Source organism: Panthera leo, chromosome A2, assembly GCF_018350215.1.
Source record: "Panthera leo isolate Ple1 chromosome A2, P.leo_Ple1_pat1.1, whole genome shotgun sequence".
NCBI lineage: Eukaryota > Metazoa > Chordata > Mammalia > Carnivora > Felidae > Panthera > Panthera leo.
In genome coordinates this window covers 126,217,243-126,242,384 of record NC_056680.1, presented here as the reverse complement: position 1 = coordinate 126,242,384, position 25,142 = coordinate 126,217,243, and the positions used below count along the sequence as shown (strand labels likewise).

At 42.3% G+C, this 25,142-nt stretch overlaps 1 protein-coding gene across 4 annotated transcripts in view; it reads left to right on the top strand.

Moving 5' to 3' along the window:
• ELMO1 (engulfment and cell motility 1) overlaps window positions 1–25,142 on the top strand; it is a 530,544-nt gene that overhangs the window by 98,802 nt on the left and 406,600 nt on the right. For all 4 annotated transcript variants that reach the window (XM_042922198.1, XM_042922210.1, XM_042922218.1 and 1 more), the window contains exons 3-4: window positions 23,369–23,409; window positions 24,444–24,516. In XM_042922198.1, the coding sequence (XP_042778132.1) occupies window positions 23,369–23,409; window positions 24,444–24,516 (114 nt within the window). The remainder of the gene's footprint in view (window positions 1–23,368; window positions 23,410–24,443; window positions 24,517–25,142) is intronic.

The following is a 25,142-nucleotide window of genomic DNA, read 5'->3' as shown; positions in this document are numbered from 1 at the left end:
TCTATAATTTTTTTTCCCCTGGTCAGATGTTATTATCTGGTTGAAGAATACTGTAAGAGTTGTATGGCATTGTGTGGATCCAAAAGACTATTGACATAAATTATAAAGGTCAAATCAGAATTAGTTGAGCTTGAGTGTGAATTTGAGAAAGGGTAAAATTCTAGGATTGTTGTCAACAAAGGTGTCATCGGTCCAGCTCATCATTGTCACTTTAACTGCTCTACGAGGCAGTTTTTGTGGAGCTCTAGAAGCAACCCATGTGGGTAGAGAAGCCCATCCGGTAGTTTTATATACATTTGTGTCAGGTAACAGATGTTTGTCCTTTTTCATGTGCTGTTTGAGAGAGGAGGTGAGTTGAATTTTAAAATATGCTTGGGACTACCTGGTGCAGACTAAATACAGTTAGGACTAGGTTTGCTACTGGCTAAGGGAACCAACGGCCTCAAAGGGGAGTTGACCTCTTACATCCACATGGCAGTCCTGGGCTGGCGTGGTGCTCCGGGGACATGAACCCAGGCAGGCCTCTTCTGTCTTGTTGCTTTGCCTTCTCCATATGTGTGGCTGAGGATGGTTGTTCGGGCTTCACCTGGGAGCTCATTGGAAATGCAAAGTCTCAGACCCTACCCCAGATCTCCTGACCTAGAATCTGCATTTTAGCTAGGTCTCCAGGGACTCCTGTGTCTAGTTAAGTTTGAGAAGTACTGAGCTGGATCCCTGGTACCCCAGGTCTGGGGTACTTGTTTAAATGTTCTTGGGGCTTCTACCTCAAGTGATTCTAAGTCAGTGGTTTAGTAAATTATTTCCGTTTGATTCTGCCGTGGCTCCGGGAACCTCTGCTATCAGGCAATAGCTCCTGATACACATTCTTAGGGGTTTGTGGAGTCAGTGTCCTGTTCTTGCCTTTGGGGATGGCCTTTGGTGTGTGTGTGCCTTAACACTTATTTTTTAGTTATCTTTTTATTTTGGAACAATTTTAGATTCATAGAAAAATCGTGAAGAGTCTATTGAGAGTTTCCATAACCCCTTCACTCAGTCTTCCCTAATGCTTAATATAACTGGTACATTTCCCAAAATGAAGGCATTAACCATGGCACATTACTGGTAACTAAACTACAAACTTTATTTGGATGTCAGCAGTGTTGCCACTGATGTCCTCTTTCTGTTCCAGGATCTAATCCAGGAATGCCAACCACATTGTAATATAGTCGTCATGGTTCCTCATTCTCCTCCAGCCTTTGACAGTTCTTCAGTCTTTCCTTGTTATTTCATGGCTTGAAAGTTTTGAGCAGTAACTTTAGTTCAATACAGTTTTTAAACAGAGAAATGGCAAGACTAGTACAAAGAACTTCTGTCTACCTTTTATCCAGGTTCTTTAAGTATTAACATTTTGCTTCATATGCGTGACTGTTTTCTCCATTTTCTCTCTTTTTAATATATAGCTTTTTTTCTGAACCATTTGAGAGTGACTTAGAGGCATCATCCCCCTTTACTCCTAAATACTCAGTGTAAGAACAGAATCCTTCTTTTACATAACCATAGTCTCTTTATAAAAGCCAGGAAATTGAACAGCAGTTCAAAACTATCATCTAATTCAAAGTCCATAGTCCATATTCAAGATTCATCGGTTGTCCCAATAAGATCCCTTATCCCTCCAGGCTCATGTATTACATTTATTGTCCTGTCCCGATGGTCTCCATTGACATGGAATGTTTCCTTAGTCTTTCTTTATCTTTTGTGGCCTTGACAATTTTGTAGAGTACAGGACAGCTTTGTGGAATATTCTTCAGTTTGGGTCTCTCTGATGTTTTCTTCCCAGGTTTTGCATTATTAGGTGAAATGCCAGAGAGATGATGCTGTGTCCTCTTCGGGGCACTGTATCAGGAGGCACCTGGTGTTTCCTTGTCTCGTTCTTGGTGATGATCCGGTTTTACAAATGCAGATATGAGGTTCACAGAAGTTGAGTGATTTGCCAATTCATGAGAGCAGGACACACACCCAGGTCTCTCTTACTCTGAAGACTGAACTTTTAAACAGTTGGCTAAATTGTGGGCCTTGTGGTATTGCCGTATGGAGACTACACAAAGGATTAGAAACCTAACCCCTTATTGCCCTGCAGCTACTGAGATTGTAGTGAGAGACTCATGGCAGTGCTGGCATCAGGTGTTGTTTCTTGATTGGGTCAGAAATTGGCCCAAGAACTGGAAATGTATTTGCACATGCAACAAAGACTTGAGCCATGATTCGTACTTGGACTTTTCTTCTGATCTTTTACCTTGTTCAGTGAGGGTCGCATAGCCTGCCTCTCTCCTGTGGCAGGCTACCTTTGTTCAGAAAGCTCTTTGCTCCTTTTGACCCTGGGTAGCTACTATTTCACTAAAAGGTTATTTCTGGGAGTTGGGTTCGGCTTTGCTGTCCCTTGTTCTCCTAAAACCTTGAGTGTCCTTCCGCTTATCCCATTGTGTTGTCCCTGTCTGTCACCTTAAACCGGTGGTCCGACTCAACCTTGGGCGTGCCCAAGGATCACCCAAGGAGCTTGTGAAAAATGCACATTTCCAGCTGAGCTGCAGAGATTTTGATTCTGTCGCCAGGGGTGGGGCCCTTCCTCTGCTTTGTGAGGAACACTACGTGAGGTTGATGCAGGGGCCCCCACACCTCCCAATCCAGGGGCTCGTGAGAAACCGTCATGAGCCTGTAAATTGCTTCATCTTTGAGTGCAGTTTCTCTAGTGCCTAGAGAACAGTCCGTCCTTAATCAATGGATATTTAATTAATGAATAACTGGAAGAAGGAGCACATTTCTGCTCAGCTTTGCTCTATTGATGCCTGTTTGGTTCAAGGGGATGTCTGCACGGAGCCGACTGGTTTGTTTTCTCTCCAGATTGTGAAGAGACAATTCTGCCTTTCCACTCAGCAGGAAAAGCCCCTATGGGATTTTTACAAGAAGAGTTTGCCATACCATAGGAAGCCGTCAGAGGAGTTGTAAACTATCTCGTTGGTGGCTTCTGCTTTGGCCTTTATGGTCTGTTGCTGAGTTTCACCCTCAGGGGCCACTTGAAGCCACCAGTCGGTGGTTGTCTGGACATACTGAGCCTTAAAGCCTCCCACCCCCTGTCCTGGTTAACTTACTATTTTCTGAACAGCTTATTTTTCTCAATCAAGAGTATAGAACCCTCGACACTCTGATGAGAGGCGTTTGCTGAGAGTTAGTGTGGCCTAAGCAATGCAGTACACTCTCCAGGACATTGAAACCTGGATGGGGCCCCGGAGCCCCCATATTTGTGAGAGGCTCTGTTACCCTCTTTGAGCCTCAGTATCTTCATTTTGCAAAGCTGACATAATAATTTTGCACTTTCATGATTGTTGTGAAGATTAAAGAAAATGTGTGAAAAAGAATGTAGGACATCGCCTGGCTCAGAGTAATTACTCCATAAAGGCAGCCCTGTTTCTGCCAGTTTAAGCAAGTTCTCCTTAGATTAGGAAATGAGATGCGCTGGTTTTCTTTTTTACCTGCCTTTTGTCAAGAATGGTTCCCTGGCTTTCTCCTTCTTTCTGTGCCTAATGTTTTTATTTTTATTAAAAAATTTTTTAAATGTTTATTTTTGAGAGAGAGAGTGGGGGGGTGAGGGGCAGAGAGGGGGATACAGAGGACCCCATACAGGCTCCACACTGACAGCAGAGAGCCGGATGTGGGGCTCGAACTCACAAATCATGAGATCATGACCTGAGCCCAAGTTGGATGCTTAACTGCCTGAACCACCCAGGCACTCCTGCCTAATGTTTTTAATGTTTAGGAAGAGAGACAACTAAAGGGTAGGTGGGAGGCATCACCTAGTAATAAGGGAGAATGCTAACTGGACATGCAGCCAGTTGTGCTGTGGAATATTCACTGGCTCCCTAGCACTTCTCCTTGATAGTTTCTTCTGTTTCTTGGCCACGTGCCAGCATTCTGGGCAGCAGATATTCTGTTCCCACACATGCGCCTCAGGCCTCTAGTTTCTCCTGTCTGCCCTGCCTCACATTCCTTCCTTTCCAAGGAGTGCACTGTGGCCAGAAAGCCACCACTCCTGTCTGCGCCTTACAAGTCCTCTGCTTATGGGTTTGCGTGCCTCCAGGATCTCATGATGCCCTTGTCTCCTGCCATTCTCTTCCCGCCCACACCCGCACCCACTGCCAGCAGAGGAGGGAAGGGATGGTCCTGCCCCTGTCCCAGGCCATTCAGTCTGTCCCATCCCCCGACTCTCTGGCTGCACCTGTGTTCTAACCCGTCCTTTCCCCTTACCTGAGGCTTTGCCCCATCACTGTTGTCTTCAGTTGTTCTTTTCTTTTCTGCTTTCACCAATAAGCTCTTCTGTTCCTGCCTTGGAAGGCCCTTCTCTTGACCTAGTAACTCTCTTGCTAGCGTGTAATTTAGGTTGTGTCTTTCCATTCCAAGTTGATTTAAATGTTGTCAGTATAGACCATCACCTGTGCTGTGTCAGTATCTACTTAATCTGAGAATGAGTAACAACTTTCCTCTCCCTGGAGCTGCTCTCTGATGGCTGCAGTGCCTTCTGCTTTGCTAAATGGAGTGGTCCTCCCTCCGCCTTGCTTGGCCTCGCTGTCTTGGTTACACTTGGCAAAGCTGCTCATTCTGATCTTCTTGAAACTCCCTGTTCTTCATTAAGCTGCAGTCCTGAGATTCTCCCTCCTTGTCTGATTAGTCTTTGTGAGTTTCCTTCATGGTTCCACGACTTTCTCCTTTCTAAATTTGCCCCAGCCTCAGTGCTTAGCCCACTGGTCTGTGTGTTTACTACTGATACTCTTTGTCTAGATTCCATGTTCTCTCTTGGCTTGAAGTATAACTTCTATCTAAGTAACACCAGCTCTGTCACCAGTGTGCCCCTGCTGGCTGGCCACCAGGTCTTCTCCATTTGATAGATACGTTATGCCTCTATATAAGCCTCCATGTGCCTGCAGAATGCAAGCAAGTGATTGGTGAAACTGTGCAGATGTAAGCCTGCAGAAAGGTGGTGTGATAGGTGTTACCAACTTTTGGAAGTTATTTCAGGTAGAAGAAGGATGGGTTAGATGTGTTGTTCACAACCCCAAGTGTACAGACTCCATCCTGTCCATACAAGGAAATAAAGCCCACTTCTACTCAGGAAAAGCTAGCCTAAGCCATCCCAGCGGGCAAGGGGTCTGGGTCGTCTCTAATATCTGTGCACCGGACAAGCCCTTGGGAAGGTTGTTATACATCATGTTCAGGCCCAGAAACAATGATGGGGAGAGATGCATATATTTTTTTAAATGTTTATTTTTGAGAGAGAGAGAGAGAGAGAGAGAGAGAGAGAGACAGAGACAGAGAGCACGAGCGAGCAGGTGAGAGTCGGGGAGGGGCAAAGAGAGAAGCAGACAGAGGATCTGAAGTGGGCTTGATGCTGATAACAGTGAGCCCGATGTGGGGCTTCAACTCACAAACTATGAGATTATGACCTGAGCCGAAGTTGGACATTTAACTGACTGAGCCACCCAGGTGCCCCGCATGGTTTTTAACCTTAGTTGGATCATTCTCAAGGATCCTTCTCAAATCCTTCCCAAATGTTTCAGGGGTGAGGGGTATATGCAGTGTGTTTGAAGGCTTTTCACACTCACTCCTGCAACAGCAGCTTATATCGGCCTTTTGATTTTTGCATGCTTTTGCAAAAGATTTTGTTTGAGGAGAGTATAATACAACTAAAAAAAAGTAAGTCATGGATGATTCTTGAGTGATCCTAAGACTTGAATCAGATTCTTTATTTATTTAAGTTTTTCTTAAAAAAATTTTTTTTAATGTTCATTTATTTTTGAGAGAGGGAGGGACAGAGCATGAGCTGGGGAGGGGCAGAGAGTGAGGGAGACACAGAATCCGAAGCAGGCTCCAGGCTCTGAGCTGTCAGTACAGAGCCCGATGCAGGGCTCAAACTCACAAACCGTGAGATCATGACCTGAGCCAAAGTCGGATGCTTAACCAACTGAGCCACCCAGGTGCCCCTTGAGTCAGATTCTTTAATTTGACTTGATGTCCCCTCCATGATTTCCCTTCATATTACCCAGGGTGCAAGGTATCTTTGTATTGACCAGGGTTCAAAGCTGCTGTGTGCAATTTTTAAGTACCATCTTGCTATATAGAAGCTTCCCCTTTAGAAGTATGTCCCTGCACATGCATGTGGTTCGTTTCTTGCAGTTTCTTTCTGAGAGTAAACCTGCTTGAATTCCTCCTGCTTCTGTTCAGCCCTTCATTCCTTTAAATCCTGGCTTTGCTAACACTGCCCAGAGCCTTCTTTGTATTCAAACCTTTGCTGAGTGTGTTATAATGCAGTTATTTTTCCATCCTTCTCATTTCTTATACCATTTTCTTTGCCTGTAGCTTTTATTCAGTTAATATAGTATGCACATAATGTTGCTTACATTTTTTTAGTGTACCCATGTCTTTTGAAGTAGATTATATGCTCCCGGTGATCAGTCAGCTTGTGTTTTACATGTATTTGTACCCTGTGATCCCTTACATCGACCTCTATTTCTGTGTGTATCTACTTTAGGTTTGAACTATGAACAGTAAGGATGAGAATAAACCATTGATATTCTCCATCCTCCTAGCAGAAAAATTGTAGTAGCATCCTCTGCCTATATATGGTCGGGGATATTATTTCCCTAAGAGAAACCTACATGATGTGTTTTCAGGCAAGCGTGTACAAAATGACTGCCTGCATTTTCCCCTTAGCTATCCTATTTCTGTAGATATGTTTTTTTGTTTTTTGTTTTTTGTTTTTTTTTACATTTTTTAATGTTTATTTATTTTTGAGAGAGAGAGAGAGAGAGCGAGAGAGAGAGAGAGAGAGAGAGACAGGCAGAGAGAGAGGGAGACACTGAATCCGAAGCAGCCTTCAGGTTCTGAGCTGTCAGCACAGAGCCCGAGGTGGGGTTTGGAGAACCCATGAACCATGAGATCATGACCTAAGCCAAAGGCGGACATTTAACCGACTGAGTTACCTGGGCACCCCTCTGTAGATATTTAAGATATAATCTAATATGTATAACTTTGATTTACCCAAGACCTTTTTAAGCTCATTAATTGCATAAAGCACATTTATTTTTTTAAAATTTTTTTTTTAACATTTATTTATTTTTGAGACAGAGAGAGACAGAGCATGAACGGGGGAGGGGCAGAGAGAGAGGGAGACAGAATCGGAAGCAGGCTCCAGGCTCTGAGCCATCAGCCCAGAGCCCGACGCGGGGCTTGAACTCACAGACCGCGAGATCGTGACCTGGGCTGAAGTCGGATGCTTAACCAACTGAGCCACCCAGGTGCCCCCATAAAGCACATTTAAATTTTTGTGCTTGACATTGGAGTTTTGCTCATTCTGTACATAATAATAACAGTAGCAGTAGAAATAATAGCATGGGCCATCTGATGAGCACATACGATATGCCAGGCAGTATGTTAAATGCCTTGCAATGGAGTATTTCATCCCCCCAAAAAGACTTTAGATGTCCTAGTTCATAATTGTTCACAAGTTCATTAATTTGCCTCAGATCACACAGCTAGGAAGCTACTGATTTGAATCCAACACTGCATGATACTAAAACCCAGGCCAGGGGCGCCTGGGTGGCGCAGTCGGTTAAGCGTCCGACTTCAGCCAGGTCACGATCTCGCGGTCCGTGAGTTCGAGCCCCGCGTCAGGCTCTGGGCTGACGGCTCGGAGCCTGGGGCCTGTTTCCGATTCTGTGTCTCCCTCTCTCTCTGCCCCTCCCCCGTTCATGCTCTGTCTCTCTCTGTCCCAAAAATAAATAAAAAAAAAAACAAACAAAAAAAAAAAAAAAAAAAAAAACCCAGGCCATTTCTACTAAACCATAAATCTGTTCCGTAGCTCTTTTAAAAATTTCATTTCAGCCTAACTGAGGTGTGATTGACATGCATTATAAGATATTTAGAGTGTACATCATGGTGATTTGATATACAGATATACTGTGAAAGGATTCTCTCCCATAGAGTTAATTAACATACCCATCACTTCACATACTTATCTTTGTGTGTGTGTGTGAGAATGTTCAAGTTCTACTTTCTTAGCACATTTCAGTTATACAATACACTGTCATCAGCTGTAGTCACCATGTTTTACATTAAGCTTTATTCATCTTATAGGTGATAGTTTGTACCCTTTCGCCAGCCTCTGCCTATTCCTTCTACCTCCCCAGTCCCTGGCAGCCATCTTTCTATTCTGTTTCTGTAAGTTTGATTAAAAAAAAAAAATCCCATGTGTAAGTGATATCGTGTAGTATTTGCCTTTATTTAACTTACCTTACTTGTTAGGTAGTTCTTTTTCAGATTCTCCATCTCTTATGCTCCTCCCTAATTGTTCCAACCATTAACACCAGTCTGATTTGAGCAGACACATACACCATTGCCAAATTTGCTTGCTCCAGCCACTAATGACGTGACTTCCAGGGACACACTGTGTCATGAAAGCAAAGATGGTATTTCTTTAAAAATGAGGGGCAATGTGGCCACTGGCCTAGGTTACTCCAGAAGGAGCCACCTGAAATGAGACATCCTGTTGAGGCTGGACACTGGTAAGGCAGTTTGACTTGGTGCTTATAGGCATGGGCAGTGGGCAGACTGATAGGGCCTGAAAGTCTGGGCTGCCACTTGAGAGCTGTGTGACCGGGGGCAAGCCTCCTGCTTTGTAAGAAAGAATTGGCAGTATTCATACATCCTTCCTGGCATTGTGGGGATTCAGTGAGATCATCATTCAGCGCTCTGCTTAATAATGGTAACCACTAGCAGTCAGTTATGAGTTTTCAGATTGGCACAAGCTTTTTGTGTTCCAGGCAAGACTGGAAGCAATAATACAAACTTCTACTTAGTTGCATTAAAGTCAGTTCTGTAGCCTGAAAACCCATAATTCCTGCGACATTTAAATATTGACAGCCTGGTGAGCTAAAATGACATCTGAACTCAAAATATGTTTTGAATTCAGAACTTTAAGATCACATAGCACATAGAATGCACAACATGAATGTACTTAATACCACTGAACCGTACATTTAAAAATGGTAAGGGCCACCTGGGTGGCTTAGTCGGTTAAGCATCTGACTTCAGCTCAGGTCATGATCTCACATTTTGTGAGTTTAAGCCCTGAATTTTGCTCTGTGCTGACAGCTCAGAGCCTGGAGCCTGCTCTGGATTCTATGCCTCCCTCTCTCTGCCCCTCCCCTGCTCGCTCGCGGTCTCTCTCTCTCAAAAATAAATAATTAAAAAAACCTTTATAAAAATGGTTGAAAGTGGAAATTTTATGTTTCATATTAAGTTTATTTATTTTGAGAGAGAGAGCAAGCAAGCATGTGAGTGCAAGCCAGGAAGGGGCAGAGAGAAGGAGAGAATCCTGAGCAAAGCCCTATGTGGGGCTCGATCTCCCCAATCTATGAGATCATGACCTGAGCTAAAATCAAGAGTCAATAGCTTAACCGACTGAGCCACCCAGGCGCCCCTGGAAATTTTATGTTGTGTATAGGTTACCACAATACACAAAGTTTTAAAATCCCGTAGAATCGAGAAAATGAGATTGGATTTCTGAAAAGCGAGGTTCCAACTTTATATTACAAAAATTAAAAGTCCTGTAATTTTCCTAGACGGTTCTTTCCTGACTGTTGGATTGTATCACCATTTCTCAGCCTCAGAGCCACTGAACTTTTGGACTGGATGATTCTTTTTTTTTTTTTTTAATTTTTAAATGTTTATTTTTGAAAGAGAGACAAAGTGTGAGCCGGGGAGGGGCAGAGAGAGAGGAAGACACAGAATCCAAAGCAGGCTCCAGGCTCTGAGCTGTCAGCACAGAGCCTGATGTGGGGCTCGAACTCATGAACCATGAGATCATGACCTGAGCTGAAGTCGGATGATTAACCTACTGAGCCACATAGGCCCCCCTGGACTGGATGATTCTTAGTTACGAGTGCTGTCCTGTGCATTGTAGGATTTAAGTTATATCCTGGCCTTTACCCACTAGGTGCCAGGAGCATCCCCTCCCCCAGTTTTGGCAACCAAAAATGTCTTTAGACATTGCCACATGTCCCCTGGGCAATTGACGAATTTCTCTCTGTTGAGAATGGACTAAATCGGTGGTTCCCAAGCTTGGTTCTTTGCTGGAATCACTTACGAAACATATTGAACATACGGAGAGGATTATTTGTAGGTACATTCGGAGGCCCAGGGATTCCTGTTTTTATCAAGCTCCTTGGTGATGCTGATGCTCTTGGGGCCAGATTTGGAAATCACTGTTGTGAGGCCCTCTAAATTTCTGACTCTCTCTGTTGGCGACTCATCTGGTTCCCACAGTAACCTTCAGTGTGTGATTCAGTACCCGCATCAGTAAAATGGTCCTACTAATTCTTCACCTCTCCTTACTTTACACAATGTCCAAACATAGCACCTGCAGGAGCTCCTTCTGTTCCACATGACAAAGATGTGACAAAGCCTGTGTGCGGCTGCACTATTGCTTTGTGTGATGTCATAATAAAGGTAGAATGACACTGTGACAGGAATAGTCATTCCTCATCTGATTTTGCAACTGTTGGACTTGGTATTGTAGCTGTTATTACTTAAACTTCCTTTAAAATAAAGTGACTGGGCCATTTCCTTTTCTGGTTTAGCTCCCTCTCGTTGTGTGACAGAGTCTATATAACCTCATAAAATAGAGTTTGCCATGCTTTGGAAGGGAAAGGCAGCAAACCTATTTCTCCCCTCAACCATGAGCTCAGTTTAATTGAGCAAGAATGAATGCTAGCATTCTGCTTTTCCTTCTGAAAATGAATTGCAGATTTTAGTTTGCTTTCTAGGTAGATTTCAGCAGAGAAATCTTTCTGCAAGGGTGTGGCCCTGGTGAGAGGAACGTGCCTTTCCTTGTTCCCACCATGCATTCTATTATTCTATATATTCTATATATATATTCTATATATCAATATATATATTATTGCATTTTATTAATTACCTTTGGGAAGATTTATTTTTGTCCTTCCATCAAAGCCATCCATGATCAAAAGACAACCAAATGGCTTTGAGATAAGATATATCCATTTTCAGAATGATTGTAGATGGACCATTACTCTGGGACAAGTTTGTGGTGATCTGTTTGGGTTTGTCAGCATCATCACGATAGGATGCTGGTTATTTCTGGCTCACTTCTTTCTTGACCTCCTGACCCATATAAACAACCACGTATCAGCCTATTTGCCTTGGCCATCTATGTCCCTTGTCCTGCAAACTCAATATATTCAAAACTGCCTTATCATGCCTATCACGCCTTCTACTCCAAGACCTGTGTTGCTTTGCTTCGGAAACTTCATGTTTTCCTTTTCCAGGTGATAGGTGAGAAATACAAGTAGTTTGCTGAAGCTGAAACTGTATGTCCTCCCAGGCTCTTCCCTCTCCATTGGCTTTTCTGTCCAATCAGTTACCTCAGTAAACTTGCCTGCATCTGGTGCCTTTTTATCACATCTGATGCTGCTGCTGCTCTGGCTGGCCCTGTTTTCCCTGGGCAATGTGGAGGAACAGAGAGAGCAACAAGGGAGGACTTAAAAATAAGTGTGTCAGATATCTCCCAAAGGGAGAACTTTAAAAGCAAGAGGACGATATCTCCATGAGCAGATTATGAACACAAAGGAGGTAGATAGAAATTGAGGAATATATGGGTATCAGAAAGAATCAATTAGAAATCTTAGAAATGGAAAATATACATATGGTAAGTGAAATATAAAAAAAGAAGGAAAACTACAAAAGATAAGTAAAAACAATAGAATGCACAGACAGAGTAACCCTAGAGTAGATTTGGCTAAAGAGAAAATTGATAACTTGGAGAATGAGAATGAGGAATTCATTCAGAACATAGCTCAAAAGATGAATGAAACATATGATTTTGAATTTGTGTTAAAAGGATGCATTAGGAAGTTGTAACCTATGTCTAGCTGGCAGTCCTACTAATAAAGAATGCAGAGCACCTGGGTGGCTCAGTCAGTTAAGCATCTGACTTTGGCTCAGGTCATGATCTCATGGTTTGTGAGTTTGAGTCCCATGTCGGGCTCTGTACTGATAGCGTGGATCCTGCTTCAGATTTTCTGTCTCTGTCTCTGTCTCTGTCTCTGTCTCTGTCTCTCTCTGCTCCTCTCTCTCTTTCTCTCAAAAATAAATAAATAAACATAAAAAAAAAGGAAATCCTAGCTAATATCTTACTTCTCTGGAACTGAAGAGAAATTCTGCAGTGGGAGAGAACAGAGGCTCTGGATTTGGCTGATTGGATGAGTAGAGGCTCTGCTATTCGGAGCTAAATGGACTTAGTACTTTATCCAAGAGCCACAAGAAAAGGAGAGGTTTATAAGCAGGGGATTGGCATGGTATGATTTGTACTTTTAGAAGATATCCCTACTGAAAACAGCCTAAAATCTGCAATTCATTTTCAGAAGGAAAAGCAGAATGCTAGAGGTCATTCTTGCTCAGTTAAACGGAATTCTCAGTTGAGGGGAGAAATAGGTTTGCTGTCTTTCTCTTCCAAAGCATTTGTATGTTTTGCAAAAGGTAAAATGAAATGAGAGAGATTATTTAGACAGCCCTTGCAATAGTCCAGGCAAGGAGTGATATGCCGTGGCTTAGGATAGTGATGGGAGATAGAAAGAAGTGAAGCATATGTCTCATCAAGATGTCTAGTAGGATTAAATTGACACGAAATTGATGATTGATTATATGTAGGGGGTGTCAGGTGAAGAGGAGCGAAATGTTAAAGATGATTCCGAGATTTCTTGTGTGAATAGCGAATGGTGGTAGCAGCTATCAAGATAGTGGAGGGATATTTAGGTGGACTCACAGTCTTCATGGAAACCTTACACAAATGGGTACAGGAGAATAAAGCAGGTATCTGTGTGACTGTACCTCCTTTCAGATTTTCTTTGGGTTTCAATGCACTGGCCAATTTGTCCACTTAACTGGTCTGTCAACCTCCAGTGCAATCACCTGTCATTAGGAAATGCACTTGACTATGTCACTTTCCTGCTTAAAAACTCAGGATGGGTCCTAATCATCAAGAGTTGTTTATAGGACTTAGACATCTTTTGCCTCTGAGTTGCCTGTTTAACCCCTCTCTCATTCATGCGTATGACACTGTTCATATGCCACATGAGCCATGGCTTTGCATTTGCTAGACTTATAACCAAAAGTACCCTAAGCAACCCAGATATCATCTGTTTTTAATTGCTCCTCTGTACCCAGAAGCAGAATAAAGAAGAAGGTTTAGTGAGTCACCTGTGAGATTGACTTGGTGGGGCTGAAGAGTCAATAATATGAAGAGCAAGGAAGGTATAATGTTGATTCCAAGCTTATTTTCTGGCAAACTAGAAGAAGATGAGTAAAAGCTGCAAATTAGGAAAGAGTTTGGAGTAGGTTTTGAGTCTGAGGTTATGGAAGGATACACACTCAAGTTACAATGGCCCGAAACAGAAGGGAACTACACAGAAGTGAGGGCTGGATGTTGGATTTGAGCATAAGGTGAGAAGGGGACCAGAGCACAGAGAATTCTTCCACTAGATGTCGGAAGTCTCAGTGTTCACTTAGGGTTTCGTCACAAGGCAGTGTCATCTACTATTCTCATGGAAGTGCTGAAACATCATGCATTAAAATAATGTTTATCATGAACTCACTATGTGCCAGGAACCAAGATGCCCAGAAGTCCAGCACCCTTCCCCTTGAGTGTTAGCTCTGGGCACTTGGTCTTGTTGTTCATGGTTGCCAGGGTTTCAGATTTGGGATGGAGTTAAAGAACGCGGATTCTGAAATGACATAGGTCCAGGTTCAAATTCTGGCTTTGTTCTAGATGCCTTAAGGCTTTGAGCAAGTTACTTAACATCTCAAGATCCTATGACAGTTTCATCATTTGTAAAATAGACTTAGTAGTATCATCTTATAGGGGATATACGATAGTCATTCAATAAATTGTAGCTATTACTATTACCGTAAGTGTCAGAAGGCCTGGCCAAGTGATGATAGATAATAAAAGTCTAGGTTGATGATGTCTCAAAGTTAAGGGAGTTTTAGAAAGTGCATGAGGTTGTGGCCATTGTTTGCATATTCCAAACCCTTCAAGAAGAGCCTGTTTTGTTATTCTTCAAGGCTATGGTTCAGCCTTGAACCATATGGTTCTAACCAATGGTTAGATTACCATTGCCCCATTCATGGGACATCTATTTGAGACTTGAAAGTCCATGTCCTTCTGCTGTTGGCTGGCAGATGTCCCAGCACATCCATTACCATTCAAGAAAGAAGGATGAATTGGCATTGGTGTATCCACTCACAAACAAGTAAACCCACCACATAAAGAAGAGAGTCAAGAAATAAAGGAGGGGGAGAAATTGAAAAAATAAACTCACTTCTTAAAAACTCCCTTCGCCACCAGTTCCTCTCAGTGTGCTTTTGACTGCTGTCTTATATCGAATCTTGGTTTCTTTGCAGGTGATAAACCTTCATAATCCTGTTTTTAAATTGAACCTGAACAAAGTAAGGTTCTGGCTTTCTTGTATCTGCTCACCTAGACTGATAATACCCTACTCATGTGGGTCCACAGTCATTTCTGTTTATCCTACTGAGCCTGCCTGTCCTTTAAATTTTAAATCATGCACATAAATACTTATTAACCTTCCACATATGAATTTGACACAAACAAGTAGACTATTTCACAGGAGTGAGGGTAGGCCGACCTTATGACCTCAGCTGGTTTGGAGTACAAATCCCTCCTTTCCACAGAGAACACTTGGTTGCAAGCGTGTGGAGTATAGTGGTGTGCCAGCCAGTGGGGAGTCATCTGGGCATACTTCTTGGAAAGCACTGATATTAGGGAAAGTTGAGAGGGAGATAGGAAATAAGAGATTGGTTGTTATTGCTGCCTGAGATACTGAAATTTGGGGGAAAAATATGTTTCTTATGTCCCTAGCAACGTTGGTATTAGGACAATATAAAATAGGGACTAGGAAGGAGAATCAAAAAAGATAATTGGTATCAGTCGTGCTTTGTTTTTGCATTGTTCATTTTCATACTTTAGTCACTTTCTGAAATTTCAGTTTCCCTTCCAATTGAAGGGAAATACAGTTTCTACTGAGGAGGAATACCAGAATACCTCAAAGAGAAAGGGTTTTTTTCACTTGTGTGTAACCCACTAACACACAAAAGTGCTAATTATTTACGTCTTTGCTCATTTACACAGTCCAATGATTTTTTTTGACACAAAGATTCTACTTTATCTTGCTAAAATGTGATATTTAATTAGTTTCATGAAGCTTGAAACAAGTCATTATAAAGAAACCATTTCTGAAACAAATCATTTGTCAAGAAAAAGGTGGCATAGCCTATCATCTTTCAGTTTTTAAAATTAATGTGGTCCGCATGGTTGTACTACTTTGGAGATGTAGTTGTAAAGCCCTTTGTCACTTCCGACAATGGAATCTTGTGCCAGTGATTCACATTGGAACTGTTATCAAAATACTTGCTTTCCAAGAACCAGCTAACTTTGCCCAGGGAAGTGTGGTTTTGTCATTCTCCTTCAGATTATTCAGGCTGTCCATAGGAAGACAGTAGGCACACACACCCCCCTCAGAGCGCATCACATTCCTCCATACAAAAGTATGGAGGTAAATGGCTCTGAAGCATGGAGACTCATCATAGGGCTCCTTGGGGTGGGGGTGGGAGGATAAAGCTGTTCTAAGATGACTTGTGTCATTGACACAATGTCAGGAAGCACCTCTGGGAACTAGGCGGGTTACTGTACATTAAAGTTTCTCCAAATCCTATTGTAGGCTAAGTCGTAGTTAACATGCGTATCCCTTCTCAGAGGTGTCCTGACATGTGGAAGCTGGGTTTCTTTTCTTTCTGGGCCAACATTACTCATAACTGCTGTGCAGAATATGTTCAATGAATTTCCATCTATAAAAGCAAAGTAAAATCCCAAGTGCTGTGCTGTATCGCCTCAAAGTGTCAGAATAAAGCATCTGTCACATTCTTTTAAAGCATTGGAGAAAAGCTTTTTAACACACTGAAACCAAAAACTTTAAGTCTTTGTGGAAAATAGTTTTGCAATTAAAGGACTGTAAGACGCTGGCCGTATGGAAGGGCAGACGCATGGTGGGGATTGGAGATTGCTTCTGTTTTCCTCTTGCTATGTTCCTTCTTTAGCTCCTGCGTGAGCTTTAGCGGCTGTCGGAAAGAGACCAGAAGAAAGGGAAAGAAGCTAAAAGTCTGGAAAAAGAAGACGTGGTCTTAATGAAACAATATTTGCTAATTGCCCGCTTTGCGGGGGCCCAGCAGTCACTCGCCTGGGAAGTGACAGAGGTGTCTCAGAGGTGGTCTCTGCCTCCATAGCAAGTGTAACTGAGTTGGCAGACAAAATGAAAATGAGTTGAAGAATGAAGAATGAATAGGAAGAGATGAGATCCAAAGGCAACAACGGGGCTGGAGTCACTCAAAGAAGAAAGAGGAACTGGATATTCATTCATGTATTTATTTCATCAACTTTTACAAAAAGTAGCTGTAAAGTGGCAACACAGGATACAAGAATTTTGAAAGAAGCTCTTCATAAATAACATTATGCAGTGTCTTACTCTGTCCTGGGTGCTATCTCAAAGGTTTTACCGCACTGTGCCATCTCAGTTCATCTTCATGATACTACAGTGTGTGAGGTACTGTGTTTATTTTCAGTAGAGAAAATGGAATCACCGAGAGAAGTCATAAACCTAAGGATTACAAAACCCAGAGTTGCAGAAGTTGGAGTTTAAGCCCAGGTCATTTTCTAAAGATGAGAGCTCATAGTTGAGGGAAGATCTAGAAAAGCAGGGAGTGGATAAAAATTCAGCATTCCCAATGCTTTCCTGGTGTCTGTTAACTTAATGTCACCACATAAGCACTTTCCCCCCTGTGTCATTAAAAACATTTGAAATGAGTGAGGTTTCAGTGAAACCAGGCTGTGTTTTCTGGGCGATGTCCGTTTTGGGACAAATGTGTGCCTGACAAGTGACTGTCGGAGGCTAGAACTCCAGCCCACAATCCGTAGGTGCTCGCAGCATGTGGTCACAACGCTGGGGGTGCTATCAGCCTCTATGGGTCAGTGTCAAGGGAGCAGTGTGTGCATGGACAGATTTAAGAGCCCTGAGGTGAGCCTTTGGGTTGGGTGAGTCTTCAGGACAGATGCCTCTGCCAACAGATAGGAACAGGTGGTTAAACAGGAACTGTGCTCATAGGAGGCATGTCAGGGACAGGGACATGGATGTGGCAGAACTGTGGGGCTCTTTCCAGGGGAAGGAGCCTTAAGGCAGGCTGGACGCTGCCTGCCCCTAAACAAACAAGCAGAGATTCCCAAGGATGTTTCTTCTTGGGATTCTCTGATGCCTTAAAAGAACCATGTGGTTTGTGTGAGAGCATAGTTTTTTTTTTAAGAGATAAAAGGGAGCCAAAAGGAAGATCTGGTTTAGTAAGGAAGAAGATGAAGTGTTAAGCTTTCATGAAGGGGTGGCAGGACATCCACGTGGATCTGCCCGAGGGGTTATTGGTATTGCTGGACCAGACCTTAGAAGAGGGTCAGAGTGGGAGGCATGGATTCAGGAATTTATGATACTGGCATTTCATTAAAGACAAGGGAGAGATAATAAAAAGGAAAGCAAAGACCAACACCCACTTTAACGAATAGAGAGAAGAGAGTGTTGCCAGAGACACAAGATTAAAAATGAATTGCTAGAGAATTTGGCCATTCGCAAAAATGTAGCTGATCTTATGAAAAGTAGATACACAAATCTTTTTGTATAGGAAATTTGCTCTCCTGACTCGCTGTCTTTGATAAATTCCATTAGATAAGGGAATTCTTTTGGAGAATAAGAGTTAAAGTCAAAAAGGAGGAATAAATCTTAAAAAAACAAACAAAAAACAAAAACAAAAAAAGCTACTCCTTGAATATAACTGTTGGCACATGGTACTTTGCCAATCAGATTCATATGGAAATGCATACTTTGGCAAATAAAAATATTTCTGCCAGCATTAAAATTTCCCCAGAAAAATATAAAATGAAGAAATGCTTTTCTATGCTGCAAGATGACCTCACTGTTGCTAAGGGGAATGAGGAAAAGAGTGTGGTGGTCTGGGGCCACCCCTAACCACCTGCAAGGTGCAGTCTGGTAACTGTCTAACCCTCCTGGTTATCCTTAAAAACATTCCTGCTCTTCCCATCTCAGCTCACTGCTGAGGCCAAGACGATAGTTTTGACCTTCAAAACAAAAAGCTTAAGGAATTTGGTTATTTTTTAAAAAACTTCAAGTAGGCTCCACAACCTGTAAGTTTGAACTCATGACCCTGAGGTTAAGACTTCCACGCTCTATTGACCGAGCCAACCAGGCGCCGCAGTTACGATTTTTTTTTAAGTTATGAAAACATACTTAGGTAGTTAAAATAATTTTGCCTCAATATTCTAAATCCTGATAGATTCAAATAGAGTATAGAATTTTATTTTTAGCTCCTTTAGGCTTTATGGAATCAGGAAGAAGAACCAGTTTTTGCCTTTTAGACCAAATTTTCTTTTTCTCCTGAGCCTTTTCTCTCAATGAAGTGAAAGACAAATTGTTCCTCAGTTCTACAGAAAGCAATCAAAGTGTCACCATACTCCCAAGACTTAGAAGACTGGGGAGATAGGCAGAAGCATCCTATGCCACTTGAGCAAATGTTAACCAAAACATAGGCAGAGCTGGCTGGCCTTTGGCTTGGAATGTAAGTGGCACAAGGAAACTCACGTCAGACTAAGGGCTTTGTATAGGAAATGAGAAAAGCGGTGGCACCAGACTAGTATTTTCTGTTTGGGTATCTTGTTCAGTCCCAGTTTATGATAGTGCTGCTCACCTGTGTGACCTTGCTAACGGATGGTGATGGTGATTTGACGGGTATCTGTTTTATCACCTGTTGAATTACACTCGTCATCAGCTAGCTCGCTCAGTGCTTTTCCAAGCCATGAATCACATAACTCCTTCAAGAGGCATCTGTGCAGGGAGTAGTGACAGCATTCACGTGTCTAACAACTTCTAGCCAACAGCTGCTTAGAGCCACCCAGTGTAGTTTACATGGTAGGAAGGGGGGGTGGGGTGGGTGTGCTAGTTAATCCAGGCTATTCTTCAAATAGTTTCCTTTATTCAAGCCTTTTTGTTTGTTTGTTTGTTTTTTGACAGAAAGTGAATGTATGGGTTTTCCATTCAACAGAAATGCATTGAGTCTCCTTTTAGATTCTACTAGCACCTATATACTATGGTAACTAGTACTGAGGGCTGGAGAAGATTAACCCACATGAATTAAGAGGGCTTGTTCTCAAGGGACAAGAAGATAAGACAGAGATACAAAGTTTTGGGGAGTGACTTATTTAATGTGCTAAGTACAGAGAGGGAGTGACTTCTGTCTGTGTGGTTGGGGAGATCAGAGACATCTGCTTAAAGGTGGATATTCTGCTTTGAAATGGGTATTACTGGTAGTAAGAGTTCATTGTTAGAACTGGAACAGAAAGGAGAGGGACACTCAACAAATGGTATAAAGTGTAAGTATGGAAGTGGGATTCTTTTCTTTCCTTTTTTTTTTTTTTTTTTTTGGTGAATCATGGACTAATCCAGAAGCATGAATAACATGTACAGCATTAGTAGAAAGTTTGACTGCATGAGCACAGATTGTGGAAGGCCTTGGATGACAAGCTAAGGGATTTATACCATATTGGTGATGGTCACTGGGGATCTACAGAGGATATTGGGGCAAAAAAGAGTGACCTGAGCAAAGTTTGTAGGGAAAGTCAGATTTTACCCAATTATGGCTAATGTAGGGATTGGAGAGAAAGAAGCTGGGGATGTGGAGACTTATTTGCAAGGATCTGGTGACCGTGTCCTGAGAGCTCTACAGAGGTAGTAGTAAGGTCTGGAACGGATAAAGGGGAGACAGTTTGTGGAGGCAACAATGATGAGACTCAGTGGAAATGCATATATCACAAAATAGAGTAAAGAAAAGGGGAAGGCAAGGATGAATTCTCTACAAATGTATGTGAAAAACTGCCCCATGTAAGCAGTGTAGGAACTAATGGCAGATAGGAATCAGAGTTTGATGTGCCAGTGGAGCATTTGACTGAGGATTTGTGGTGAGTCATCAGTAATGAAGGGGTTGCACTCCGGAGTGGTTGGGACTAGGGACAAAGAATGAGAGGCAATGGGATTGGGGGGAATATTTGTCTGATAGCAGGAGTTGGGATGGGGAGTGTCTGTATGTTAGGAGAGTAGTTAGGAGGTGAGAAGTCATGACGTGCCTTTAACTCCGTTGAGCTGGAGAGTGAAGAAACGAAGGCTGTAGGTGCTTCTGAGCAGAAGCGGTGTAACCAGAGGGAGACGTCCTGGTGGGGTGCGGGACCTTTGAGGTCCTGCTGTTGTTGGGGCAGGTTGATGGGTGAGAGTGATGGTTTTTGTTTGTGTATTTAATAAGATTCCTGAAGGAGAGTTAAATGTTGTATCTAGCAAGCTGTCAGAGATGTGCAAGAGAGTATTTGGAGCCAGAACTTTACACTGTGGGCAGTTGAAGTGAATGAGGAACTGACCGATTAAGCAAAAGCGGAAGAGACCAGAACAGAAATGTGGCGTTAGGAAGTTAGAGGCAAAAGAGAAACAATTGAAGGATCTCTTGGCTTTTACTGATGGTGTATTGGTTAACACTGTAGGAGACTGAAGGAAATACCATGAAAGCTCTGGAAAGAGGGTTTCCAAAAGAAGGCAGTAGTAATAGTGTCAAATAAGGTAGATGAATTAAGGGAGAGGAGGACTGTGAAAGTTCACTGGCACTACCTTTGGGTGGTGGGAGCTAATATTTCACTGGAACAGCAAGAAGAATAGAGGAGACAGGTGTGGGACGTGGGCCATAACATTTATTTTGAGGGGTTAAGGCTGCCTTATGGGTGCGTTATGTTCAGTTAACTGTGATTCCTTTTCATCAGTGGTTTAGAGCCTTTGTATAATCTTTGCTAAATCTCTAAGTTCTTCCATGGTTTTTACTCCTTTCATCTATCCAGCCTGAGAATATTCTAGATATAATAGTACCCCATAGACTTCTGTCGGTTCAAATTTGGTTCTGAATCTATGAGTCAGACCTGAAGGAAAATCTAAGAAATTACTTTATGACACCTCAACTAGGAAATCTAATTCTGGGAGCTATTGTGTTAGATGCCTTCTCCTACCTCAGTAGCAATGCTTTCTTGGTCTGATCTGTTGTTTCAATGTCATTCAAGGCTAACATCCAGTCTTGTTATTTACATTTCAGTTTTGAGGGTGCAAAAAGTAAGATTAGGAGGCTAGGAGTGGTAAGTCTTCATAAAATACAGATAGCCTGGAGAAGGCTCTGGCAGTTGGAAGTGCAAAATCCTCATCTTATGGGCATAGTTTTACTCCTAAAATTCCTTTGTCCTTTGGATGTGAGAATATCATTGCCCCTCCACTTTAAAGCTAAAGCCATAAACAGTGGATAAGTTCTTGTGAAGCCATTGGCTTGTATAACATGTAACTTCTTTGGAGAACCCAATCTCCATTTCTCATCTTATTAGAAAGGAGACCAACTCAGGATGTCGGGATAACCCAGCAGCTTTCCACTCTTCAATGATTCTGGGTTCCCCTTCTTCCCACTGGATTTTTAGCTTAGTCAGACATTCTTTTGAACACATGGTGGTGGACTCAGTCGTAGAGACTAGATCTCTGGTGGGCAGGAGTTCATTGGAGGAACACTGTGGACTGAGCTGGAGTCAACTTTTAGCTAGGGCTGGAGGCCCTTAGAAGGGACTGTGAACAGTGGTCAGAATTCACTAATTTGTCAGAGCAGACATGGCAACATCATGTCTCAGGGCTATTCTGTGACATGAGAGAGTAATAAGGCAAAATCCTAACCCTTAACCCTTTTTTGATTTTTTTGCTCTTTGTATTAATTCTCATTTCTTTCTTTCTTCTTTTTTTTTTAATTTTTTTTTTAACGTTTTATTTATTTTTGAGACAGGGAGAGACAGAGCATGAACAGGGGAGGGTCAGAGAGAGGGAGACACAGAATCTGAAACAGGCTCCAGGCTCTGAGCGGTCAGCACAGAGCCCGACGCGGGGCTCGAACTCACGGACCGCGAGATCATGACCTGAGCCGAAGTCGGCCGCTTAACCGACTGAGCCACCCAGGCGCCCCTCTCATTTATTTCTTATAGTAGCCCTGAGGAATGGATAGGTCCTATGCCCGTTCTACAGATAAATTAGTTGAGGTTCAGCAAATTAAGGGAATTATATAGGTTATGCTGCAGACCAGTTAAGGAGCTAGGATTTGAATTGGTTCTGCTTGATTCAGTATTCATTTCCCCATAACACATTGCCCTTCAGAGGGACAGAAGCAGAACATGTTTATATGTAGACAGCTTTTTATATGTTTGTATCTGAAAAATCCAAGGCCATGTGTTGTATTTCTTTGATTTTTCTGCCCCCTTTATTTCTTGCCTGTGATTTGTTCTTTTGGTTGACATGCTACTGCCCACCCCAGACGGAGATAGATAGGGGGTCTGTTTTCGTCCAAAGTAGAGAGGTTTCAACATCACTGGGTGAGCTGTATGGGTCTCTCTCTTTGCTGCATTCCTTCTCTCTGGGGGCAGGCAGAGCGGAACACAGCTGTGGCTGTTAGGCCTGGAGCACAGCTGTAGTCAGCCGGCCAGTTGACACCATGGCACATGGTGTCATGGTCTCATTACTCAAGTGTGTCCAGCTCAAGCTGCTGCATGATTGGCATTTGTCAGGGCCACGGTTAGGAGAAGAATTCTATGCACTTTGTAGGAACAATTTCGCAATGCCTCCTGTTCCATTTGCCACACGTTCTCATAAAAATGTCCTGAATCCAAGCTTGTTTGCGTAACACCACACTGCTGGTTGCCTGCTTCGTGTACTGATCCTGAGGAATTCTGGTTATCGTTTGACCTTGGGGCTCTCATTGCCTGTGAGATCGTTGAACAGAGCTCTGTTTTCATCTTGATTTTAACGCAGCTACGTTAAATATGATGCATGTTTTGTTCAACTAATAATGTTAAGAATAGAAAATGGGACCACAAGGATAGTAAATCATTAATATATCGGGCAGTGACGGCTGGTAGATTACACCTTGAGAAAAACACCAGACTCATTGACAACAACCAAGAATAGCAAATGGAAGTTCTCCTTACTTAGATATCTTTTTATTAGGCTCCTTTTCTTCTTCTTTTTTTAATTTAAAATGATGAAATGAAACTAACAGCATTTCCTTTTTTTTGCTATTTTTGCAGAAAAAACCACTGTCTGCAATAATAAAGGAAGTCTGTGATGGGTAAGTGTTACTTAGGATATGTGTGAGTTGCTTCAGTCCACAAACTGGAAGCTAATAAAATATTCCTGAGCAATTATTATTGCTTTATTATTATTATTTTTATTTATAACATTATTTATAAGTTACTACCTGATCTCCGCAAAGACATCAAGAATCACTCTGTACAATTTACATGCCCTCTTACACCAAAAATTTACTGTTGTTCCTCAAAGAGCAGAAAGTGTGAAATGGCTGGTGTGTGCACATTGGGGCCGGTTTTATTTATTTTGAAAAGCTGTGGTTCATTCATCCTACTCAGCAGGGAGCAGTCTGAAGTTCCTGAGGTTAAATACACACCTCATCTGGTATAAATTGAGAGGACCATTCAGGCTCCCATAGAAGACGAAAGAATTTAGAGGACAAGTCAGTGTGTGGTTTTGCTGCCCCATGGAACTTGACAGTGTTACAGCTTTCCTACCTCTCTTTGGCTAGCCTTAACAATCCAAAGGGAAAGCATATATAGAATTGCATGAGGTTTTTCTGCTCCAAAGCAGAATTATGAAGACAGTGTTAACTTGGAGTTTATTTAAGACCTGGGATACTTGATTGGAATGTTTCCATATGCAGCAAGCATAGTGATTAGGGATTGCAGAACAGAGACCATTGGAATATAACAATTATCAAAAATTTAAATTGCATTCATTTCTTCTGTGTTCCTCTTTCTGCTCCATTCCTTCAAAATGGGGGAGGAATATAACATTGTATTTAAACACCCCTGCCTCAAAGCCATAAAGATGAAGTGCTTCAAGGTGAGCCACATTCCATCCACTAGGTGTGCAATAGGACCACGATGATCCACAGAGGAAATGATTGGTCAGGGCGATGCAAGGTGGGCTAATGTCATTCCAGTGTTAGGAAGCTCACTGGGGGGTGTGTTGGGTACTGGCCAAATTCCAAGTGTAGGGTGCTTCATCCTTCTAATTCTGTCACACTGTAAAAATGACAATGACCCAGTTTTTTTGTTTTTCTGATCAGTTTATGCTTATATTTTTAAGGTGGTCCCTTGCCAACCATGAGTACTTTGCACTGCAGCACGCCGATAGTTCCAACTTCTATATCACAGAAAAGGTAGGTCAACCACATTATTTAATCTGGGACACTTCTATTTAAAAAAATTAAAATATGACTGATATTTCCTGTGTTCAGGACTAGACTAGACCTGCTGATTTAAATTTTAAGCCTCTATCATCTGTAAAAATAGAGTGTGCAGAGCAAAGACTGCTACTTTAGTATGAACAAGGCAATAGTTAGCGTCTTCAGGAGTGAAGACCAGATATGTTTCTGCATCACGTTTTAGCAACTACATTTGCCTTCTAACTGTGCATATACTAGTCATTCTTATTCCTTGGTTACAGCATTTATTTGATGTTTAATGACTCCTTTCTCAGACTGCTTTTTTTTTTTTTTAAGAACAATCTCTTAAGTCCTGTTTAAAGTAGTGGAAACAATGGTAAGAAACCTTTTCAAAGGCGGCATTGTGTAGACACTGAGTATTCTGTGGCTCAGGGAACCTTGCATTCTTCGTGGGGGATTTTGTTTTTTTTTTTACTCTTTAAGAAGCTTGGAGGAGAAGGAGGGAGTGGTGAGGACTAACGTGGTTGTGGCAGCAAGTAAAAGCAATGTCTCTGAGAGATCCCTGACAGGAGAAGGGAAAACTAATATTTATTCAACACCTACTGTGTGCCAAGGAACTG